Source organism: Puma concolor, chromosome A2 (assembly GCF_028749965.1).
Source record: "Puma concolor isolate L17-30 chromosome A2, mPumCon1.1.hap2, whole genome shotgun sequence".
Classification (NCBI taxonomy): domain Eukaryota; kingdom Metazoa; phylum Chordata; class Mammalia; order Carnivora; family Felidae; genus Puma; species Puma concolor.
The window spans coordinates 164,274,441-164,287,986 of NC_141668.1; the positions used below are offsets into that span (position 1 = coordinate 164,274,441).

General features: G+C 61.1%; 2 protein-coding genes across 2 annotated transcripts; one reads left to right on the forward strand and one right to left on the reverse strand.

The window, feature by feature from the left end:
• The first annotated feature begins 362 nt into the window (after positions 1-362).
• On the forward strand, positions 363-2,761 carry ZGLP1 (zinc finger GATA like protein 1). The gene is made up of 5 exons (XM_086699130.1): positions 363-514; positions 748-1,122; positions 1,955-2,040; positions 2,393-2,486; positions 2,632-2,761. The coding sequence occupies exons 1-5, from the start codon at positions 378-380 to the stop codon at positions 2,759-2,761; spliced, it is 822 nt and encodes a 273-aa protein (XP_086555256.1). The 5' UTR covers positions 363-377.
• A 3,262-nt stretch (positions 2,762-6,023) lies between these two features.
• On the reverse strand, positions 6,024-12,963 carry ICAM5 (intercellular adhesion molecule 5). The gene is made up of 11 exons (XM_086699132.1): positions 12,508-12,963; positions 11,299-11,568; positions 10,788-11,108; positions 10,279-10,566; positions 9,642-9,896; positions 9,260-9,508; positions 8,552-8,794; positions 8,187-8,465; positions 7,865-8,104; positions 7,193-7,459; positions 6,024-6,470 (listed from the first exon to the last, which is right to left on the reverse strand). Exons 1-11 carry the CDS (start codon positions 12,587-12,589, stop codon positions 6,193-6,195), a joined length of 2,772 nt encoding a protein of 923 aa, XP_086555258.1. The 5' UTR covers positions 12,590-12,963; the 3' UTR covers positions 6,024-6,192.
• Positions 12,964-13,546: the final 583 nt, after the last annotated feature.

Consider the following 13,546-nt stretch of genomic DNA (forward strand, 5'->3'; position numbering starts at 1 on the left):
GAGACCTGGAACCTCCCGGGAGGAGAGGGCGTGGGGGCCTGAGCACACGTGGATCGGCGTGGCAAGGCCCCGCCCCCACCGCCGCGGAGGGATCCGGAGGGGTCCGGCCCGGCCCGGCGGGGTGCGAAGTCCACCTGAGCCGGGTGACCAGAGTGGCACCGAGGCTGGCCTGAGGCGCTGGGAACCGGGTGCGAGCATCGCCTGCTAGAGGCGCCCGACCCCGCTGGCCCCGCCCAGGTGGGGCTCATTGCACCCTCTGCAGAGGCGCCCCCACCAGGCGCGTCCTGCTCCCCTCAGGTGGGGCTCATCGAGTGGGCCCAGGGTGGGCGGGGCCGGGCGCGATCGGGGCGGGGGAGGTGGGGCAGGGCCGGGGCGCGATGGAGGCCCGGCCTGTCCCAGACTTCTCCAAGCTCCAGGAGCTGCTGGCGCCGACGTGTCTGGACCCTAAGGCGTCTCGGGCGCCCCCTCTTCAGCAGGCACCAAGGACCCCAGGATGCCCCAGACCCAATGGCAGGTGCGTGAAGGAGCGGCCCCTTCCCCAAACCTGACCCAGTGGTCAAAGGGTCAGGACCGCTGGTTCCTGGGGTTATCCAGGGGTCACGGTGTTAGTTACTGGTGCTTAAAAAAGAAGAAGTTCTGGTCCCCAGGGAGAGTTGGGGTCATATGGGGGTCAGAGGCCACGCAATCCCCTTAGCCCATGTCTCTGAAGACTGCACAGGTGCTGCCCACACTGTCCCTTGTCCCCAGGTCCTTCTGGCCTGCACGCCAGGACTCCGTCACTGCCCTGCGTTTTCTCCAAGAAACAGCAGAGGGGCTGGTCCAGCGCCCTGCCCAGGACACCCAAACCCTGGGGGCCTCCCGGGAGCTGAAGGCCTTGGAGTCTCTGGGACCTTCGCCTCTGGCAAGGGATGCCGAGAACATGCTGACCCCAATCAGCCAGCAATGCTGCAGCTCGAGGCCCCCGGAGGCTCCCCCAGCCCCCTCAGCCCTACCCCAGAGGAAGCCCCGGAAGCAGTCAAAGCCCCACCGGGGCGCTGAGAGAGTGGATCCCCGGTTTGAGGGGGTGACCCTGAAGTTTCAAATAAAGCCGGATTCCAGCCTCCAGATCCTAGCCAGCTACAGGTAGGGGCTGGCCCAGAGGAGGGCGCCCTTTTTTGCAAGTTATAGTGATAATGGTGGGGGCAGGGACCTCCAGGCATCTGCTCATGGACGCCCACGCCAGCCCTACAGTTACAAAGGGCTCGAGACCTCAGGCTGGTGCCCGTCCCAGCCCTGCTGCTCTGATCCAGCGACGTTCTGGTCTGAGCGCAGGTTCTTTTTTTTTTTTTTTCAACGTATTCATTTTTGAGAGAGAGCACAAAAGCGGGGAAGGGGCAGAGAGGGAGAGGGAGACACGGAATCCAAAGCAGGCTCCAGGCTCTGAGCAATCAGCACAGAGCCCAGCATGGGGCACAAACTCGTGAACCGTGAGACTGTGACCCGAGCCGAAGTCGGTGAACATCGGTCACTGGTTTTATGAGATGGGCCCGACCATCCTGAGGGCCGCCGCTACTGTTACTTTTTTCAATAATGTTAATGACAGCCATTTGTCAGGAACAACAATAAGAGGTAACAGGCAGCACTTGATGTGTATGGGCTCATTGAAGCCTCGTGAATCCCATTTTACAGATCTGGAAACTGAGGTGCAGAGGGTGAGATCACTTGTCCAGAGTCACGAGGTGGGGACTTGGGAGAAATAGGAACTCAAACTGGCAGGCTGGCCCCAGGCTTCCTACCTCTTCATATGATAATCACCATTATCATTGTTAACGAGGGGCAAGGTCAGGCCTTTCAGACATCAGAAGCCTCCTCGGGGGATGCCTGATGCCCGGACAGTGAATCATCTTCGTCATCGAGGGGCGCTGCCCTGGACGAGATACAGATCCCCCAGTGCTAACTCCTGTCTATTCTCCAGCCTGACCTGCACTAGCCGCTCCCAGGGTCCCTCCACAGGCCCTGCGGGGGGCCCTGAGGCCAACTCAGGAGGCGGCGAGGCCCTGGGTGAGTCCCGGAGACTTGACAGCTATAAATATTTGTGGGGGGGAGGCAATTTCCCATCGTCTCTGTCTTTCTTCCCGTCCTGCTTCCCCATTTAGACCCATCCAGAAGGAGTCATGGTGCACCTCCCTCCACTCGAGCTGAGTCACCCCCACCCCCGGTTTCCTCCTCTGTTTAGCTTTGCCATCTGTCTCCCTTCCTGGCTTTCCCTCTGCTTTAGATCTGGTAATACCCAGGGCTGGCCCGGAGCCGGGTGGGGCCCTCGTCGAGACTCCAACAACATGCCCCACCTGCACGGGCCTCCTGAGCCCAGACTCTTGGCCTCTGCCCCTTACCCTGACCTCTGCCCCTTCAGGGCCCCGGTGCTGTGCTTCCTGTAGGACCCAGAGGACCCCACTCTGGAGAGATGCTGAAGACGGGACCCCTCTCTGCAATGCGTGTGGTATCAGGTCCTCAGAACGGAGGAGGAGTTTGGATGCTTAGCCAGTGTGGGGTTCCGGGAAGGGAAACACCCTCGGGGAAAGTGGTTCCCTTGAGGCAGTTTCTGGGCCCCTGCTGCATCCTGATGTTGGTTTCTTGTACCCCCCACCCCAGGTACAAAAAATATGGCACCCGCTGCTCCAGCTGCTGGCTGGTGCCCAGGAAGAGCGTCCAGCCCAAGAAGTTATGTGGCAGATGTGGGGTGTCCCTGGGCCCCCACCAAGGCCCGGCTCAGGAAGGGTAAGCCCTTCCTCACCTAGCTGAGCCCATCCGGACTCAGTTTCTCCAGGGAGGAGATGGGCAGGAGCCCTCCTGGGAGGAGTGGGGAAACAGCTGGAGTCTTTGGGGGTCTAGCCTTCCTCCTCTCTCTGCCCCCTCCCCTTCAGGGATCCCAGGTGGAAGACCCAGGCCTCCGGCTCCAGAGCCCCTGTCTCAGGGGGCCACTGTGCCCCATCGTGGCCCCTGGTCCAATCCGGCTTGGCTGAGCCTCTCCTCAGAAAATGTCCTCAGCAGTGACACTCATATTGTTGACAGCAGTAACAATAAAGAACAAAACGACTCTGAGAAAAGCACTGTGACTCGGGGATCGCGTCTCACGCACGCAGGCACGTGGGGGCAGGTGTTTTCTCATTCGGATTCTGAGGGACACACACAGAGTCGTCTATACGGGCACCAGCCGCCCCACAGGGAATTAGTCACCTTCACCGCAACTCCCCATACAGGGCGACAGCCACCACACGCAGAGACTGACAACAGTAGACAGACACACACATGGGGCGCCTGGCTGGCTCAGCCCATGGAGTGGGCGACTCTTGACCTCGGGGTTGTGGGTTCAAGCCCCACGTTGGGGGTAGAGATTACTTACAAAAATAAGATCTTAAAAAGAGAGAGAGACAGGGGCACCGCCTTGGGCGGCTCAGTCGGTTGAGCGTCTGACTTCGGCTCAGTTCAGGTCACGGTCTCACGGTTTGTGGGTTTGAGCCCCACATCCGGCTTCAGCGCCATAGAAGCCTGCTTCGGATTCTCTGTCTCCCTCTCTCTCTCTCTGCCCCTCCCCCCGCTCACTCTCTCTCTTTCTCTCTCAAAAATAAACAAACATTAAAAACAAAAAGGCGAGACAAATACATGAGTGGGGCTGACACACACCTTCGCACACACACAAGACACATGGACAAGCTCACATGTGCTGACACTCACATGAGACAGACCACACACTAGCCAGAAACATGCACTGATACTCACACCTGCTGACACACACACGTGACAACACACAGGAAATACACCTAGATGACACACATTGGCACACGGTGGTATCCACACCCTGGGCCCTCTATCAGCTCTCCCCCTGCCTGCAGAATGTCACCTTCCCATGTCTCTATGCATACAGTCCCTTCTGTGCCCCGCTGCTCCTCTTTCAAGGTCTCTTTCACCCCATCAAAGTGTGTCCCTAGCCTGAAGCCAAAAGCCACGTGGGAGAGGAGGGCCCTGGACACACAGGGCACCCGTGCTCACTGGGAGGATGGGTGGGCTGCAGCCAGGGTGGGGATGTCACCCCCGTGACAGTGAGCGAGACCTGCCTGGCCACACACTCCAGGAAGGTGAAACCCTCTTTGTCTCTCCCGGGTGAGCCCACCGGGAAGGCCTGGGCCCGGGATTCCTCAGCCCTCAGATCCCTGACTCATTCGGTCTCACTCTTCCTCAGCTCAGAACACCCTCCCGCCCTGTCTCCCCATAGCCGCTGCCTTCTCATGACTTGGGGGCAGGGCTCAGCCCCGCACCACATATTCAGAGAAGTCTTCCTTGACCACCCAGTCTAAAATAGACACCCCAATCCCATGCTATGTCAGGCTCTAGTTCAGCTCCTCACTGGTCTCCCTCTTAGAACCTACCAGAATTAAAAAAAAAAAAAAAAAAAGAACATACCAGAATTTTCAAGTCTCTACTACTCTGAGCTTATTTCATTCACATTCATCTCCCCACCTGGACCGTGATTTCAGAGGTGCAAAGCCACATCTGTGTCCCTGACCATGATAGGCCACCCCAGTGCCCAGCATGAAGTTCCTTGGGGATACACGTTGAACACACAGAGGTCTCAGACTGTGTGTGAACTCCCGGCTGTTTTTACCCATTTATTCAGCATTTATGGAGCAACTCCTGTGTGCCAGGCCAGTGGGGACACTATATGGTAAATAGAACAAAGGTCCCCGCTCTAGTGAAGCCAAAATTCTAATGTGACAGTAAACAAATAATTAAATATCTCGTAGAATGGCAAGTAGTGGCTGGTACTTTATTTAGAGAAAATAAAGTATGTAAGGAGATAGGAGTTGGGGGGGCTACCTTAGTGATGGTCCTCTCTGAGGGGGGACAGCCAAGGCCTCTCTGACATCTGTGTAGAGACCTGGGGGTAAGGAACTAGCTGTGGGACTTGAAGATGAAGACAGTCCAGGCAGAGTGAATGGCAAAAGCAAAGGCCCTGTGGCAGGTGGGACCTTGTGGGACTCCGAGGAATCGAGAAGACGCTGGTGGGAGTGGAGAGAGGTGGTTAATGGTGTGTGTGACAGTAGGGGCTGCACCATGCTTGTGCCTTTTCTCCTTCTGTACCCTGACTAGGCCTCTAGGCAGCCCCCCAGCCCAACCCCCGTTTCCTGCTCTTACCTTTGCTCGGGGAAATGTTTGCCTGGGGCAGCTGATGGAGTGGGAGCTGTCCAGGACTGTTTCCTTCTCTCTGGCTCTGTTCCTGCTTTGGAGAGAGGCAGAGACTGCAAGGGTGGGGGGAGGTCCAGCTGTTCTCTCCTTATGCTGCCGGGCGGTGAGGGAGGTGGTGCTGTGCGGGGGGGGGGGGGGGGGGGTTGGGGGGGTAGGGGGGGGGGTGGAGTGCGGTTGCAGCTGATACTGCCCTGCCCTGTCTCTTGTGAGTCGTGATGGGCAGTCAAAAGGCAGGTTAGGGGTAAACTGAGACACCTTGGATGGACACAGGATGGAGAAGGCATTGAGGGTGGGGGCAGGGATGCACCCTTTAACGGGAGGGACATTTTGGGGGCTGACGCTCATAACTGCAGTCCCTGTTTGCATTTACTCATCCTGGTGAGGCCTCAGGACGGGAGCCCGGTGTCCAGACCCCTGGGAAGGGCCTCCACCCATCCTGGGGAGGCAGCTTTAGCTCTTCCCGGAACCAGGCCTGGGGGAATCACCTAGCCCCCCCCCCCCCCCCAAGTGTTAGCTGGGTTAGAGGTCAGTGCTCTGGGCGGAAGAGATAAAGGGTAGGGAGCTGGAGGAAGGGGTGTGGTCCCCACCCCAGCCCAAGGGTCAGCTGAGAGCAGGAAACTGGACACCGAGAGAGCAAGCCCCGGGTCACACCGCATGAAGGCGGCTTGCACTGCGCCTGACACATAGTAGGCCCTCAAAAACAAACAAGCAAAAATAGTTTATTTAGGAATATCCCGCGGGGTTGGCATTGGAACCTTGGGCTGCTTCCACATCGCAGACTGAAGCAGACGGACCCAGAGTCCTTTATAAAAACTTTATTGGGGGGCGGGGTAGAAAAAGGGGATGACGCCCCTGGAATTGAATAAATAAATGAATAAATAAATAAATACATAAATAAATAGAACAATAAGTAAGCCCCCCTGTGCCTCTGGGGGGCGTCCCCCGGCCCGCGGGGAGAGGGGAGCGGGCTCACGCTGACGTCAGCTGGATGGCAAAGACCTCGCCCCCGGCCTGCGCCTCCGCGGTGCCCGCAGCCTCGGTTCCACCTTCGGCTGCGGCCGTGCTCCCTCCAGCGCCGCCGCCCGCGCCGTTGAGACACACGGCCTCACCAGAGCTTTCGGCCTCCTGCACGTTATACTCGCCCTTCTTGCAAGCGGTGGACTGCACGTAGAAGGCCAGGCCGGCCCCCGCGGCCAGCAGCGCTGCGCCCCCCGCCGCGCCGCCCACGGCGACCCACAGCCACGGACCTGCGGGGTGGAGATCCTCAAAGAGGGTGGACCGGCTCAAGGCTCCCAAGCCCGGCCTCCTCTTTTCCCTCCCCGCAGGCGCAAGGTGAGACCTCCCGGGCCTGGCAGAGAACCCCAGGGAACTCACAGCGCAGGGTGGGGGATAGGAGAAAACCCGGAAGGCTACCCCCCCCCCAGCGCCCCGACCCCGAGGAGTGTCATCTCGGCATTGGATAGAAGCCCCTAGCTCCAGAGATACCCACAAGTCAACCAACTCACCCCCAAAAGGATGAAGGTGGGGGGAGACCGGGTCATTCCTTCACCCGGAAAAACCACAGAGATACGCGAAGTAGGGGGAAGGGATCTTGGCGAGGGCCCCCCTCACCCGCCTCCTCTGCTCTAGGTCCCTCTCCAACCCCCCTTCTCCACAGCGACGCAGTGAAGGGCGAATTATTAGATCAAGTCTCATCACACATAACCGACCCCAAGTTAATAAGCTCCTTCCGACAGCCATCACAGCCCTGGAGGGTCCCTCCCCGTGAGCTCCAGTCCTCCCTCCACCTTCCGCCCCCAACCCGCCATCGAAACCCCACTCGCCAGGGCGCCCCTGACTTCGGCCCTGGCACACTTCAGTCTCGGGTGCGGCGGAACGGGAGCGGAAACAAGGACCGGGTTCGGGGGCCCCAAGCCGCAGGCCACGCCCCCTGAAGATCCCTCGCCCCGCCCCTCCAGCCGCCACTCACCAGCCACGCGCACTGTGATGCGCCGCGCGTGGCGCCCATGCGCGTTGGTGGCTGCGCACTCGTACTCGCCGCCGTGGCTGCCCATGGCGCCCGCCACGCTCAGCGTGCTGTTGTTACTCGAGAGGCCGATGTTGGGCGCCCCCGGGGGCGCGCGCCAGCTGATCTGGGCTGGGGGCCAGGCCTCCGCGCGGCAGGTCAACGTGAAGTTCCCACCTGGCCGCACGCCTCCGGGAGGCGAGGCTGCCAACTCGGCCACCACCGGGCGGTCTGCAGGGGACGGGAGGTTGGAGGGGCCGCTCAGAGCCGGTCCAGCCACTGACCTACTGACCTTCCACCCAACCACAATCTGAGAGCACCCTTCTTCAGATGGGCAGGCGAGGACCCTGCCTCCCACCAGAGCCACCTCTCCCCATAATCAGGCTGTCATCAGCACTAAAATCCTGTGCCCTGGCTCAAGGAATGAGAAGTGGGGCCCTGCACCAGCGCCCTTTTGACCTAGAACTCGAGGGGGCCCGGGCTCCTGTTCCCTAGAGTTTTCATTCTCCTCAGGTTTAGATGAGGAATCAGGAAGGGGTCTGGGGAGGTGCCCTTGAACTGTCTTGGGCAATCCTACTGCTGCAAGTCACTGTTTGGGGGACCGGGCGCCCTCCATCTGGTGCTGCTCCCACTCACATTCCACGCCCACGGTGACAGTCCGTGCGTCCGTGCCATGCGTGTTGGTGGCCAAGCAGCGGTAGGTACCCGCATCTTCTCGGGACACGCGCAGCCGCTGAGGCCTGGGCACGCCCTCCCGGGAGCAGAGCACTTGCGGGGAGGGGCGACCCCGGGCGGCGCAGGCCAGCGCGGCAGCCTCAGTCCCTTCCAGCCACGTCTGGTGACTCGGGCAGGTGGACTCATCCATTTGCGGCGGCGCTGCAAAGCAGCCATGGGGGACGTTAGGGGGGGCGCAGACCCTGGGGCACCCCTACTTCCCACCAGCCTGGGCCCCGCTCACACTCCGTGCTCACGGCGACTGTCTTGACCACGGAGCCGTGCCTGTTGGTAGCGTTGCAGACGTAGATACCAGGTACCAGTTCACTAGAGATGCGGGGGACTCTGGGACTAGGGTCTGGGGGTGCCAGCGGGAGCAGCATCCCTTCACTGGTGCCCTCTGAGCCGATGCACTCCACGCTTGGGTCTGGCTTTCCATCCCCCTCACAAGAAAACAGCTGCCCAGATCCTTCCACCCATGTCCAATTGCTGGGGCAGCTGAGCTCCTCAAAACTGGGGCCATCTGGGGAGCAGAAGGTCACACAGAGACTGGAAGTCAGGCCAGGGTTATCCTCACATACCATCCTGCCCCGTGTTGTCCCCACTCACATTCCACCGTGACAGCCACATTTTTGGCTGCAGAACCTCGAGCATTGGTGGCTTCGCAGCGGTAGGTTCCTGCGTGCTCCCGGACCACATGCAGCAGGCCCTCCAGGACCCTGGCCTCCCCAGAGCGCACACAGCTCACGCTCGGCGGCGGGACTCCATGCGCCACACAGCTCAGTGAGACTTCTGTTCCTTCCAGCCATGTAATGTGTTCTGGGCAGCCCACGCTGTCCAGCGCTGGGGCGTCTGGAGGAAGATATGTTGGTTCGGTTTGGGGTTTAGGGACTGGCCTAATGTCCCTAGACCCCCTTTCCATCCAAGGGCGGCCACAAAGTGTTGGGCAGGCACAAAGACACTGAACCAAAGAGGTTTCACGCTGGTCGAGCTGTGAGCTGTTTGGAGCCCTTTTTCTGATTCCTACAAAGCGCCCACAGGACCGTCCCCGAGTCTTTGACCTAAAAATTGTTAGAGGGCTTGGAAAGTCCCCCTTTCCAAGACTCCGTCCAGATGTCGCACCCCAGACCCTTATGGACACGTCTACTTCTTCCTCTCCCTCTTTCCCCAAGATCTTCCCCTAATCCCACTCGCCAGCCTCTTCCCTTTTCCAAAATCCTGCCCAAAGGCACACTTCAGATCCTGTTCCCACTCTTCCTTGTAGGCTTAGTTGCCCCTAGACCCTGTTAGAGATGCGCCCTGTGCACCCCCACTCACACTCCACCGTCAGCGTCACGTCCTTGACTGCCTGGCCCTGGACATTGGCCGCAGTGCAGCGGTAAGTGCCGGCGAGAGCGCGAGTGACTGGACCCAGCAGGCCCAGCGCCAGCACTGCCCCGCTGTCAGGCCGTGCGCAGTGCACGGAGGGAGCGGGGTTTCCTCGGGCTTCACAGCGCAGCGTCTGTTCTGGGCCCTCAGGCCACGTCCAGCTCCTGGGACAGTCCGAATCGTCCAGCCGAGGGGCGTCTGCAGGCAGGGGCGTGGGATACAGAGAAGCTGGACATGGACCTTGAGGAAAAGCCCCACTTCCACAGCAGGGCCAGGGACTGGACAGGTCCTTGGAAATCACGGGGAGGCGAGAGGTTAAAGGCCAACTCACATAGGACGCGGAGTTCGGCGCTCTTGTTCTTGCTTAGGGTCTCCCCGTCCACCTCGAGAGTGGCATCACAGAAGAAGCTGCGCCTGTCGTCGTCCTCAGTGGCATTTAGCTGAAGCTGGGTGGGCTGCCCTGGGACCACGGCTGGAATTCCGTCCAGTGTGACCAGGACTCTGGCCCCAGCTGAGCAAGTTACTGTCACCACCTTCCCTTCGGGGATGGTGGGCTCGCTCAGGGTCAGGACGGGCGACGGGAAGCCTGGGGACAGGGCATTGGCGGTGAATCCCTTGACCACGCCCCTCCTGTGGGTCGAGGCTGACCCTTATCTACCCGAACCCTCCCGGCTCTGCGGCCAAACTAAGGGTATCGCGCTCCGCCCCTCGGGATGCGCAGGCTCCGCCCCATCTCGCCCCGCCCCCTTGAGGTTGTCTCCGCCAAATCTTTCGGAGATCCTCGCTGGGTTTGCGGCCTTCCCTTTCCGGCGTCTCATATTCCGCCTGCTATTCAGTCTCTGTCACCCCTTATGGACTTTCGGACCACGCCTATTCCTATACTAAGGCCCCGCCCACTATTTGCCCCGCCTTCCCGTTCCTCTGGCTCCACCCCAGAACCGCGAAGCGCCCGCGTCACTCCCTCTTACTGTAAATAGTCACGTTCTCCCGGGTCTCGCGGCTCTCGCCCCCCAGGGTCACGTTGCAGACCAGCTGGCTGGCGCCTTCCTGTTCTGCACTAGCTGTGGCTGTGGCAGTGGCCATAAGCGCGTCCCCCTCGAAGGTGATATCGGGACTCAGCCTCTGATCCCCTAGCGCCAGGTAGACCCAAGCCTCCGAGGCTGGAAATAGCTCGTCCAAGGCGCAGCTCACGGGTCTTTCTGAGCCCACTTCCAAGAGTCGGGGGGCAGCGAGGCGCGGGCGATCCGGAGACAGGGCTGGGAGTCACAGAACAGCTTGAATTTATGTATCAAACGCTCAGTATGTACTAAGCACGTTCCATGCACCATCTTATCGTATTATCCTCAAGGCACGTAGGGGAAAACAACGTGCAGCTGGGGCATGTTGGAATTAGGATTAGAATTCAGATTTCCCTGCTTCCAAACTTCTTAACACTTGCCCGACCCCTTTTGGTCCCCTTCTCCCGACACTCACTCACCGAAGGTTCGGAGCTGTCTGGGGGCGGAGCTGTTTTCAAAGAGCCCCAGGCCGTGCGGCCTCAGGTCCAGCTCCGCGCGGCAAGAGAAATTGGCCCCATGGTCCTCCCTTCGCGCCAGTACTGTAGCTGTAAGAACAGCGCCCCGCGCTCGGGGTGGCTCCCCCGCGAAGCTGCGACGGATGAGCTCCTGGGCGCCCCGCAACAGGGTCAATGTGAGGCTCCCACGAGGCCCAGCGCCCGGGACCCTACAGCTCAGGGTAAAGTTCTCGCCCACAGGCTGCCAGGCAGGCAGCGGCACCAGCTCTACACGATCCGGCCGCTCTGGAAAGGGTAACCACAGCTTTTTGGAAACGCGGGGGTTTAGAGGGACGTGGCGTGGAACCAGGGGCCCAGAGCGGGAGCGCGTGGGGATCCAGAGGGTGGAGCCCGAAGGGGAGGACTCTGTGACCCAGGGGGCGGGACTTGGAAGGGAGGGAAAGTAGTAGAGTAAGCGTGGCCGCTGAGAACTCACGGAAAGTACGAATGAGCCCACGCGCCTGCAGTGTGCGCCGCGCGCAGCGGAAGAAGCAGACAGGCTGGGTCTCCGGCTCACGGATGTCCACCAGCTGCCGAGCCAGCCAGCGCAAGCCCCTCTGGGTCCCATTCCGGCGCAGCGAGGTCTCCAGGCCACCGCGCTCAGGTCGTGGGCAGTTAGTGCTGCAATTCAGCCACAAAGATCCCCCGCGCTCCACGAGCGCCACGCGGGGCTGCAGATCCGCCCAAAAGGGCTCCTGCGCGACCGCTGCCCAGGGAAACGTGGGCTCAGCCTGGGGAGCCACTTTCCTGGGATCTTAGTGCCCCTATTCGAATCAGGGATTCTTAGGGAATTAGCAGGGGGCAAGAAAGAACTCAGGAGCCCTGCATCCTGTCCCGGCCTCAGGTTTGCAGGCGCGCTCCCAGGGTTCAAACCTCGAGGGCGTCTCTGGGACGGGGCAGCGGAGACACCCCCCCCCCCCCCGTCTCCAAGATGCCCATGGAGCGATGGGAAAGCATGGGGGGGAGGGGGGAGGGGATGAAAGATGGGGTCTTTGACGCACACCGCAACGATGGGAGGAGGGGACCTCGTGTGGAGGAAGGAAAACGAACTGGTTCTCAGGATTCTTGCCGGAGACGGGGGAGACAGGTTGAGGCGAGGGCAAAGGGGAGGTGAAACTGAGTCAAGCATAAGTGAGGACCCCCCCAAACCCGGGAGAACACAGAAGGCTGGGCTCTTGGAAGGAATCGCGGTAACAGCTGAGGGACTCGGTTGCCAGGGCTCCGGATGGAGCGGGAATAGCTCCTCTGAGTCACGGCAGTTGGGGAAATCGGGTCTTTCCGGACCACGAGTGAGGAAGATGTCAGTCCGTGGACCAGGGTGCATAACAGAGCGTGGGGAGGTACCCCGGAAGGGGACAAGGGAGACACGGGGTATCCAGAGCATGAGGCTGGATTCGGAAGAGCACCCAGGATCTCGAAGAAGACGGTAGGGTAGAGATCTGGGCGGACGAGGAGTCTGGAAGCTGGGTCTCCAGTGTATGTTGGTGGGAAGAGGGATAGAGGGGAAAGGCCAGGGCTCAAGGTGGGGCAGAAGCGTGGGAGTGGAGCGAGAGGAGGGCGGAGCCGGGAGGGGCTTGTGGCCGCTTATCTGGTCCGGGAACTCCGCCCCCACCCTGTCCACCCTGAGCCAGGACCCGGCTCTTACCTGAGAGGCCGAGGAACCCCAGGCCCAGGGCAGCCCAGAGGCCGAACAACGCCCGGCACAGCCCTGGCGAGGGCCCTGGCATCGCCGCCGCGGGGGAAGCGCAGGAGGCGAGGAGAGCGCGAGCGCGAGCGCGGAGCTGGGCTAGAGGACGGCGCGGCGGGTGGGTTGTGGAGGAGGCAGAGTTGCGTTCGGGGATTGGTTTAACGTTGGTAACTTGGTTTCCAAGGAGGGGGCGGCGGCAGAGGCGGCTGGGGGGGCGGGAGGGCGAGCGTGCTCCAGGCTCCCGGCCTTGGCGAAGGCGTGCTGGCAGGAGCGAGCGACCCCCGGGGTCTACGTGGAAGCCCGCCCCATCGCCCGGAGCCTTCTGGGGGCGGCCGCGCGCTCCCGCGTCATCCTCCGCGGCGAAGCGGAGGTCCGGGGATGCTGGGTTGCCCTTCTCAACCCCCCACGCTACCCCTAGCTTGGATGCCGTGATAATAAGCTGGACTCAGAGCTCCGCCCCCATAGTTATCCGTCCCCCTCCCCCCTCCGCCTCCGCCCCGCGCCCCTTGAGCAGGGGGTTGAGGGTTTGAGGGCTAGGAGAGATCTGGAAAGAGCAGGATGGGGGAAGGCACAGTTCTAGGGAAGGGTGTGGGGAGGCCTCCCTCACGGATCCTTCTCCTTTTGACCTGGAGAGCTGAGGATTACAGCCACGCCCCTAGTCCCCCTCCGGCTCCGCCCCCGCACGCGACAGAGGGGGTGGGGACGAAAGTGCCAGCGAGTCGGGAACACGTGTGCATGCGCGCAGCGTTCGCGGGCGTCTAAATTAGGGTCGGCTCCGCTCTGGGTCTGTATTTACCCAGCGTGCAGCGGGCACGTGTCTACGCGGCGTGTATGAGCTCAAGCCTCGGAAGAGCACCCCAGAATCCGCTTTCCGCGCGGTAGGCGGGGCCCTGGACAGCCCGGGCCCTGCCAGATACCCAGTGCGGGCTCGGATTCTGTCCACGCGAGACCAAGAGACCAACTATAACACTTCGACCCTTCATCCGGGCCCCAAGCT

Coding starts and splice junctions, on each gene's coding strand:
- ICAM5 (XM_086699132.1), bottom strand. CDS start 12,589: ATGCCAGGGCCCTCGCCAGGGCTGTGCCGGGCGTTGTTCGGCCTCTGG. Junction 9,897..10,278: donor GGAGAACGTGACTATTTACA/GTAAGAGGGAGT, acceptor CCCTGTCCCCAG/GCTTCCCGTCGCCCGTCCTG. Junction 8,105..8,186: donor AGTCGCCGTGAGCACGGAGT/GTGAGCGGGGCC, acceptor GCTGCTTTGCAG/CGCCGCCGCAAATGGATGAG.
- ZGLP1 (XM_086699130.1), top strand. CDS start 378: ATGGAGGCCCGGCCTGTCCCAGACTTCTCCAAGCTCCAGGAGCTGCTG. Junction 515..747: donor TGCCCCAGACCCAATGGCAG/GTGCGTGAAGGA, acceptor CCTTGTCCCCAG/GTCCTTCTGGCCTGCACGCC. Junction 1,123..1,954: donor CAGATCCTAGCCAGCTACAG/GTAGGGGCTGGC, acceptor TCTATTCTCCAG/CCTGACCTGCACTAGCCGCT.